At 40.8% G+C, this 10,221-nt stretch overlaps 1 protein-coding gene across 1 annotated transcript; it reads left to right on the plus strand.

Annotated features, from left to right (window-relative positions):
* Nucleotides 1–2,676: 2,676 nt before the first annotated feature.
* npy8br (neuropeptide Y receptor Y8b) lies at nt 2,677–8,579 on the plus strand. Its single transcript, XM_077561742.1, has 2 exons — nt 2,677–2,883; nt 7,097–8,579. Exon 2 carries the CDS (start codon nt 7,221–7,223, stop codon nt 8,316–8,318), a length of 1,098 nt encoding a protein of 365 aa, XP_077417868.1. The 5' UTR covers nt 2,677–2,883; nt 7,097–7,220; the 3' UTR covers nt 8,319–8,579.
* The last annotated feature ends 1,642 nt before the right edge of the window (nt 8,580–10,221 follow it).

A 10,221-nucleotide genomic window follows, 5' to 3' on the forward strand; every position in this document is an offset into this window, starting at 1 on the left:
CGCGAGAAAAGAGCATCGTGAGTGATAAGAAAAGCTAGGCTAACAGCTAACAACAGCGCAGAGGGGAAGGAGAAGCCAAATAGAGGAGTTTGATAGCGCAAATGAATGTGACATGAAAAGAAAGCCCCTTCATTCTTCATCTTGAAGGACATACAGCCTCCTCAGAAATCACCGCAACCCAAAGCCCCTTGTGTTAGCAGAAAGATTTCGCTTTCACAACAGAAATGAGTCTAAAGATGAAAAGCATTGTAGATTATGTTGCCGAACTACATAAGATGACTCAGTTCTGTAAATTTGGAGCAGGACTTTCTGATACATTACGTGACAGACTAATTTGTAGCATGTATTGCCACAGCAAGAGACTTTTATCAGAGAAAGATCTCACGCCGGAAAAAGTAATGGTTATTTTAATATCAATGGAGACATCGGCTAAAGATGCTCTGCAGCTACAGAAAAGGGCCATGGACAGTGACAAGATGGCAATGCAATACGGCACTGTTCATTTTGGACTTATTTCCTGGTCTATTGTGCTATAAAAAAAAAAAAAAGTATCGCCATAATTTAGATGACACTTCTAACCATCTCAGGTTTTATATTCTTCTTTCAAGAAAGAATAAAAAAGACATTTATTGCTGAAGTGACTGGCGAACACAGTCAACCCGTATAATAGCAACCGGTCCGTTACGCTAGCGTATGAATGGAAAACCGTGACTGATTGTCGCCTAAATTTATGGGTACATGTGCAGAAACATGCCAATGATAGACAGCAATATGATCGGTTTGTTTACGATTGGTCGTAGTTTTCTGAAATTAAGACACGTACAAGTCCCCCATAAGGTACGAAGGTAACCGCTAACTCTGTTGGCCTAATTCATAGTAAGGCTATAAAGGACCTTTTTTTTTAAGTATTTTAGTCTATTTTCAATGATGATGATGATGGCAACGTGTGATTTGTGTTTGTGTTTTTCTACATGTGTCATAATCCCAGTACTGACCAAATTTCCGGTGAGGGCATCGTTTGCTTTCAGCAGCATCGATCAAAAACTTTGTAAAGTTAATCCAAGGGAAAAGACTTGAGACAGCACAAGAAGCACACAAAAAAGAGACAAGTGAAACAAAATAACACAAAATAAAATTAATAAATATCATAACTATGTATACAAGTACAGAGAATTAATAACAAGAAGTAGGGAAGTGACTTAGTAAATAAAATAAGTATCAATAAAATAACATGCAGCAAACTCCATAAAACACTGACAGTTACATGCTGAGTCAAAAGACATATTTCGAAAAATATCGAGATATGAAATTTTGTCAATATGGCACAGTTCTGAATCCAACCAGCAAATAATGGCAACTGCTAGCCAATCTCAGATAGAAGGGGGTGGGTCACAGAGTCATTCATTCGGACATATTTGTTTACAGAAATGGTGAGCGGTTTTGTTGCGAATGAACTTTTGAGTTGTTTTTCGGTTGTCTTTTAGATTTCAGGATGAACTGTAGAACATTAGATTTAGGTTGCACAAGTGTCCCCCCACCCCCAAAATGTAATGCCCCCCCCCTGTAATTTGTTCCTACAGGCGGGTCTGGCTTATATGTTAATGTTTTAATAAAATGAAATCAGAAAAGACTTAAGGTAAAGATACAAAGCATTCCAGGCGTATATGAGAGACATCGATGGAAGTAAGTCTGTCAATATCATGAGCGATTGTGTCGAAGGCTGCACTCAACTTGAGATCGATGAGGATAGTTTAATGTCCAGTCACCTGTCAAGAGGAAGAGAACTAAAGATGAGTGGTTTCTTTTTGCTTCTCTTCAAGAGTAAGGTCTGCATTAAAATCCATGAATAAAGAAAACAAATCAGCGTCCCGCAGTGTAAGTTCCGCAAGGATGATTTCAGTCCACTTTTGCACAGATGTTAGTATGTAAGCATTTACTTTATACTATTCCAGAAGTACCCTGGCTCCTAATGACCTTGTGAGATACCAACATGAGTTTTCACACTTTTATTGGCCAAGAAATGTGAAGCAGATTCCCTATAGTATTGGAAGACAGGGTTTTAGCATTTGTTGTTATTAATGTGCTGTAGTACAAAAAAGTGAGGAAAAAATAGAGCATGTCTAATTGTGCACACTGAAGAAATGCAATGTCTCAAACAGACTATAATACATTCTTGGCAACTTTATATTCTGTGTTTTTCTTATGATCCAAAGGAGAATATTCCAAAATTAAAATGCAAGGAACCAAATAGCAATTATTTTCATAGAATAACCCCATAAATCGAGAGTGGATGATTGACAGATGGATGATTTTTGGACCACCTTTATTTTACAACAAATTGTATTTTTTTCTAGTATGTAGGCCACCTGTGCTAATTATCATATCCCAGTTAGACATGAATCAAGCCATATAATTTTAATTTAGCAAGTTACATAGACAATAATGTATGACTATACTCAACAACATGTGCATTTATTCATTTAAATTAATACTTTCTTACTGGAAAATGAGTGAAGGTCTGAGATCGACATTTCTTCAGATTGGTGAAGCAGACCGTGTGTGCACATATTCTAATCATTCAATGTCCCCACTGGCCCCAAGTGTGTGTGTGTGGGGGCGCGTGGTTGCGCGTGCGTTGCGCGTGTGTGTGCCACGGAGGAATTGATTATGTAACATGTTCCCAATCACATCGTCGTCTGAGCGCGAGGATGTGAGTGAGGTCGCTTTAAGGAATATCTGTGCTGCCTTCAGTCCCGAACAGCAGGACGCCCCCCTCCCTCCCTCCTACCTTTTCTCCGACACCACCACTAAAACTCTGTCGTTTTTTGGCTCACCTGGCGCCAAGCAAAGCGTCTCCAAGTCAACGCAGGAGGCTGCATCTCGGTAAGACATTCTAATTAAATTCTCTTGTTTTCGAGTGAAAAGTAGAACAGTAAAAAAAAAAGCAATGCTTTTTTTCTACATTCATTTTTGGGTGTGAAATTTGAGCCCTGGGCCGCTGTTAATATTCCATTGGAAATATTTACTGAAAAGACATTTTCAAGTGGATTGCCGTTTTCCCCCGTCTTTATTTCTTGTAACGAACCTTGTGTGATGCTTTGAGCAAAGTGGCGCGCTTCAGTTCAGGGTATGTGCCGGGCGTCCCACGTACGGGAGACGCACTTTTGGGGTGCAGCCAGAGAAAGAGAAATCTCATCCACCTGCCCGAGATACCCTCTCGAACACACACGCATCGAAACTCGAGGCTCAGATGCAGACACACCACAGCAGGGATGGTGGGAAGGACATGCACTCGCTCTCGCGCGCATGCAGATTGTCACTTTCACACTTTTCATCCTGTCATGCTTCTCTTCCGCCACTGCTGTCTCCCATTTGTGCATGAGCAAGTCCAGACCGGTGCCTGTTGTTGTTGTTGTTGTTGTTGTGTGTGCGTGTGCGCGCGCGAGTGCCTGCTTCAAATGACGGATGTCCTTTTGCAAAAGTTATAGAATTTACCACAATAAAAACAAAACATAACAGTAAATACCACGTTAGCAACTACTTTTAACTTTACACCTTGTATTGTACAATTCAAAAACCTATAATTGGTCCAATTTGCATATTAATCTGGATAGATAGATAGATTGATAGATGGATGGATGGATAGATAGATAGATATAGTGACTCATATAGTGTCTAAATGTCTATATAATCTGTATAATTTCCTGCTTTCGTTTTAAATAATTTTCTTACTCTAACCAACCCCTCCCCACCCCACCACCACCACCACCACATTATGGGCTCTATTGTCTTAAAAACGGGTGCAACTTCATTCCGTCAAGGCAAGTGTAGTTTCCTGTGTTTGGGACTCGGTTGCGCCTCACTGGGTGTATTCTATATACTACAGCATGCCCCTGGTAAATCTAGCAAAATTAAACTAGATTTTAGACCTGCTGTAACCAGGTCTAAGTGGTGACACAAGTGGTGTAACGCAACACAGACGTGAGCGGTGGGTAACGCTTGATTGTTTTGGGCCGAGTACAGCCATGGATGTGTGCTACTGGATAACCAAGCAGGGAGCAAAAATAGGCTGAATGTCTACATGTATGTGTTTTATTAAAATATAAAAAATAAAAATAAAGAAGCTCTCGGTGCTACCGCGCGTTACGATATAGGTCCACGGCAAAAAAACTCTGAAAGGCAAAAAGAAAAAGTAACCCATTGGCACAAGAATAAGTGGCACGACCAAACAAAGAGGCGCCACCCTGTGGCGCAATCCCATACTACAGATTATTACAGGTTCTTGCATATATCATTCTGGGACAATCCCTCTGAATCATTGTAGAAATAAACTATTTAGTCAATGAATTATTATCATTGTCAACTCAAAAATATTTTCAGAAACACCCCCATGACAGCGCGGCGCACAGTATTGGTGGTTCGGGGTGGGATTGTCAAACAGACACACGATCAGGGATGCAAAGCAGTCTACAATTGCCCGTGTCACATGCACGGCCGACGACATAATTTGCAAGTGGAGATTTTTTTCCGGTTCCTTTAACGGTAAATGCGCTGATCTCCGGCGTGGACTCCAGCAAATCCTTTCGTATTTTGACCGTACGCACCTCTCTGCTGAATTTAACTGGATTATGAGTGCAGCCGCTTCCAGTCAGCTGTGTTCCGTCCAGGGCTGGAATGGCGTAAAAAATAGGCCCTGGCAATTTGACTTAGGTCCAACAGCCCAGCCCAATTACTGAACACCCTTGGCTACCACGTAGCTCTACCACTGATGTTTATTGGCTCAGTTTGCTCTCTATATTGTAAATGGATAAATGGGCTGCTCCGTCTAAATTGTGGGCCAGTCTCTTGGGGTAAAATGGAGCAAAAATAATAATTGAATAGCACCACATCGGCCCCAAAAGATACCGGCCCACCAGGCATCTGCCCTGAATGCCAGATGGCCAGTCCAGACCTGGTTCCGTCCCACAAAGGCACACAGTGTAGTGTTAATTTCATTTACGAAAACTAAACTAAAATATTTTGTCAACACATATTTTTAACCAGATGAAAACTAGACGAGACTAAAACCCTCATTAATAAACAATAACTGGGACTAAAATCAGTATGCATTTCAGTCGACTAATGAAGACATGAAAAATACTTCACTTAATAGAAACCGGGCTAAAATCTATGGACATTTTAGTTCATGAACAAAGACGAGACAAAAATTGTATGATTTTGTAAAATCCTCTCTGTCACTGTGACACTGTCATGTGACATACAACGACACACCCACTTTCAAATCTGCAGCTACCGAGCGCAACATGCACAAACACATGAGACAGGCAGGCGGTGGATTCACTGTGAAAGGTTTAAAAAAAAAAGAAAAGGAAATTATAGTTATAACAGAACATTAATCCAAAGGCTACAACGTTCCAACAATAATGTTAATCCGACCGCTAACTCACACTGGTTAATTTACTAGCTCGTAGCATGGAGCCATAGTAGCCACTTGTTGATATACTGTAATTGCGTGTGAAGTTGTTTTTCATCAAAAAGATGAGAGAAAATTTTATGTGAAATAGTTTTAGATCCAAAACATTATCTACAGGGGGGAAATGATTGTCCTGACTAAAACTAGACTAAAAACATTGACTGTTTTTGTTGACTAGAACTAGATGATTCAAATTATGTTTCTTGGACTAAAATAAAGACTAAAATGCTAGATTCATATTTGATTCAAATTTGACTAAATGAAAACGGGATGAGGTTACTTTGATAAAAACTATTAACTGTGATTGAAACTGGACTAAAACTGAGACTAAATTTAAGATTAACACAAGCACACAGTAGAGCAAACGTCTTTTTTCCCTGTGCTATTCTAGCAAAATACCCCCAAAAAAGAAGAAAGAAAATATCACACATGTGCAGAATTAGAATGGACTTGTTACTTTACCTGCTCTGGGCAGAAAAATAGGGCCCCAAGTGTTTAATCTACATTAATTTCCTTTTAATACATTTAGCCTTGACTTAAAGTAAATAGTTTAAATATCCAAAAACTGATCACCTCTAAATATTTACATAATCTGTATTCAAATAGATTTTTCTTTCAATACAAATAAGTCGGTTTGGTCAAGCTGCAGCTCTTCATTTGGTTTCAATATTGAACACGTTGAACCATCTTTGTTTTGGACTCCAAGCCTCAATCATTGCCCTAGCTTTGTTTGTAATCACCACAGACAAAACCGCAATATAATAGCAAAGATAGCCGCCAGCAATTTATGTCCCACCTGTCAACAGCTATCAGCGTTTAGGGCTCTTTAAATGAAAGGTACGTAATAAATCTGCTATCCCGGGTAGATTTCATTCTGTTAGCATAGCTGTTAAAAGCAACACTTTTTGCAGAAGTAATCTGTGGACAAAACAGACTTAATCAGCATTGAAATGAATATGTACACACACACCCACACACACAGTTGTGTGTGCTCCTTTTGTTTGTGTAATGGACCGTTCACCGAGCAGCCATTTTGGTAAACATGCACGTAAATTACATTAAGGAAGGCTCTGTTCTTATTTTCAGAGTCCTAATTAACATGATTAGGGATAGCTTTATTTACCTTCCGCATTGATGGTGAAAGAGCTGAACAAAGATGTAGGAATGGCTTTGCAGTTGATCACTCCGCATACGGCAAACTATTAAAATGATCAATTAACGAGTGATGAGAAAAAGGATGGAAGTTCATGATATCAATGGCCATTTAGAAGGCTTGTTCCTTCAAACACAGAAACGGAGCACATTCTCCCACTCAAGAAGATTGAAGCGGTGAGACAGGACAATTGTCTCAGAGCAGTCATTATCTCCATCATTATGGTGGAAATCACATGCTATTTTAGAGACGCTATAAAGTCTCGATCTGCACAGTTCACTGGATGATGCGCTCCTGCCGGGCAGGAGAGTGATGAAGACAAATCTGCCGAATGAGTGACATTCCGCATGTATGCAAATGATATCAAGCTATCCCGAAACGATCATTCTCAGCAGGGTGCGTGATATTTTAATATCTCCAGAGAAGATTACCGTTTAATGACAAGAACTTTTTTTTTTATTTCCTTGCAGAAAATGAAGACCACTGCACAGAAGAAAATAATGCGAGGCTCTAGAGACTGCCAACGTTATTCATAAAATAATTACAGAACATTTGACTCAACAACCCCTGTGCATCTCAAGTGATCCCGATATCATGGAGCAACAGCCCAACTACAACCAAGCCTTGTGGAAAGAGATTCCGTGGGACTTCACGGAGGACTGCTCGCTCTCGCTGAGCGGCACCACCTTCCTCATCGTGGCGTACAGCGCCGTTCTGGCGGTGGGACTGGTGGGGAACTCCTGCCTGGTGCTCGTCATCGCCAGGCACAAGGAGATGCGCAACGTCACCAACATCCTCATCGCCAACCTGTCCTTCTCCGACATCCTGATGTGCATCGTGTGCCTGCCGGTCACCATCATCTACACGCTGATGGATCGCTGGATCCTCGGGGAGACTCTGTGCAAGCTCACACCTTTCATCCAGTGCGTCTCGGTCACCGTGTCTATCTTCTCTCTAGTCCTCATCGCCATGGAGCGCTACCAGCTCATCGTCCACCCCACCGGATGGAAGCCCATGGCGAGGCAGTCCTACTTAGCGGTGGCTCTCACCTGGATCACCGCCTGTTTGATCTCCGTGCCTTTCGTCAAGTACAGCATCCTCACATTGCCGTTCCAGAATCTCACCGCCCCGTTCCCGGTCAACGATCAACTTGTTTGCATGGAGCGCTGGCCTTCGGTTCAAACGCGCCAGGCCTACACCACCTCTTTGCTCATCTTCCAGTACTTCCTCCCCCTTTCCCTCATCATGCTATGCTACCTGCACATCTATCTGCGGCTGCGCAGGAGGAAGGATATGGTGGACCGTGGCAGGAACACCACGGAGAAGAATAACAAAGGCGCCACAAGGATCAACATCTTGTTAGCTTCCATCGTGGTGGCCTTCGGCCTCTCCTGGCTCCCTCTCAACATCTTCAACACGGTGTTTGACTGGAATCACGAGGCCATCCCGTCCTGCGGCCACGACATCATCTTCTCCTTCTGCCACCTGGTCGCCATGGCGTCCACCTGCATCAACCCGGTCATCTACGGCTTCCTCAACAGCAACTTCCAGAAGCAGCTCAAGTCCACCCTGTTGCACTGTCGCTGCTGGGCCGTTGCAGAGCGCTATGAGAGTGTGCCGCTCTCCACTGTTAGCACGGAGGTTACCAAGGGGTCAGTCCTGAGCAATGGCTCCAACGGCATCAATACTTAAAGCGAAGCTTTTTGGTGGGAAAAAAAAGAAAGCAACAAAACAAACCCGCTCTTCAGCATCCTTTTATTTGATTCTTTCAAGGCTTTTTCTTTTGTTCAACGGAAGAGGATTAGGGCCAGTGAAGAGAAAAAAATAAAGGTTTGCTGGATTCTGACTTTATTCTGACTTTAAAGTCAGAATTTTGATATTAAAGTCAGAATAGAAAAATGTCAGAATTATGACTTTATTCCCACAATTCTGACTTTAAACTCAGTCAGAATTCTGACTTAATAGTGAGAATTCTCACTTTATTCTCAGAATTCTCATGACTTTAAAGTCTGAATTTTGAGATTAAAGTCAGAATAGAATAAAGTGAGAATTCTGACTTTAAAGTGAGAATTCTGACTTTATTCTATTCTGACTTTAATCTCAAAATTCTGACTTAAAAGTGAGGATTCTAAAAATAAAGTCAGAATTTTCACTTTATTCTGAGATTAAAGTCAGAATAGAATAAAGTCAGAATTCTCACTTTAAAGCCAGAATTCTCACTTTATTATATTCTGACTTTAATCTCAAAATTCTGATTTAAAAGTGAGGATTCTAAAAATAAAGTCGGAATTCTCACTTTATTCTGAGATTAAAGTTAGAATAGAATAAAGTCAGAATTCTGATAATGAATTCTGAAAAAAATTCAGAATTCTCACTTTAAAGTCAGAATTATGAGAATAAAGTCAGAATCCTGCCAACCGCTTTTTTTTTCTCTTCACTGACCCTAATCCTCTTCCGTATTTATTGTTCAATGCAGAAGCATGGTTGACATTTACAGCGGACCTGACGATAACTGTCCAGAGGGAAGTAAAGTCACGTCCCCGGCATGACTGGTGCCCTCTAATTGTTATGATTACTGACTAGAAGGAAGTGACAAAATGACAGGACAAAGGTCGGAAAGGCTTGAAGTTATAAAGGATGACTACAAGACACACTCCACATAAGAACTTTGTGCATTTGCACTCTGTATAGTGCTGTGGGACCATTAAATATTTATTATGGCCATCTACAAAAAAAAAGGCCACATCTTAGATGGTATCTCTTCATGCTGCTGTCATTGTATTTCAATACTTCCAACCTGCTTTTTTTGCAAACTGTAATTCTGTGCATTGGAAAGCTCAAATGAAGTGACAAGGACAAGGTGGGCGTATGGCAAATGCTGACAGTATTGATGACTAAAAAGTAGATTGGGGCCCGTGATGAGTTCATGATTATTGACCGGGTAGATCACACCATTGAAGGGAAGAACATTTTTGCTGTGGCTCTGGGCATTTATGTGCATTATCTGTATGTGTTTCTTTTTAACTATACTGACAAACAGTGTAATAAACCTCCCAGGCTGAGACATTCCACATTGTCCGCTAGGTTGTTTGCATCGATATATTGTGCAAGTTGGGGTAGTTTTGCTAATACATTGTGCCATGCAGCATATATCAAGTGCAAAATAAAAAAAATAAAAAAAAGCCAAATGGGCAATTCAGGCCAAAGTTTGATTCCTAAGCTGTATATAGGCTAACCCTACTACATGAATGTATGGCCTGTAAAATATGTGACACTTTCAGTTTATTGTGTGGTTGGCAATAAAAAAGCACTGTAGCATAGCAGGGAAAATGTTACTCATTTTGGTATGTGGATTGAATTAAAATATTTACCATTATTTTGAGTGATGTAGTCATTTATAAATACACAATACATTATTTTGTTGTATATGACAGTGTTTGTGGTCTTTTTTTCTTATTGCATTGTTTTTCTTTTTCACCTAAAATCGATCCATTATAGCTTCGACCAGCTAATTGGTCTTCAAAGGCAAACAATCACAGCCAGCCCAGACTGAACATTTTCCACCCCCCCTAGAGATGAAGCCTGAGTCACTTGC

This window comes from Vanacampus margaritifer, chromosome 3, assembly GCF_051991255.1.
Source record: "Vanacampus margaritifer isolate UIUO_Vmar chromosome 3, RoL_Vmar_1.0, whole genome shotgun sequence".
Taxonomy (NCBI): Eukaryota; Metazoa; Chordata; class Actinopteri; order Syngnathiformes; family Syngnathidae; genus Vanacampus; species Vanacampus margaritifer.

Coding starts and splice junctions, on each gene's coding strand:
- npy8br (XM_077561742.1), top strand. CDS start 7,221: ATGGAGCAACAGCCCAACTACAACCAAGCCTTGTGGAAAGAGATTCCG.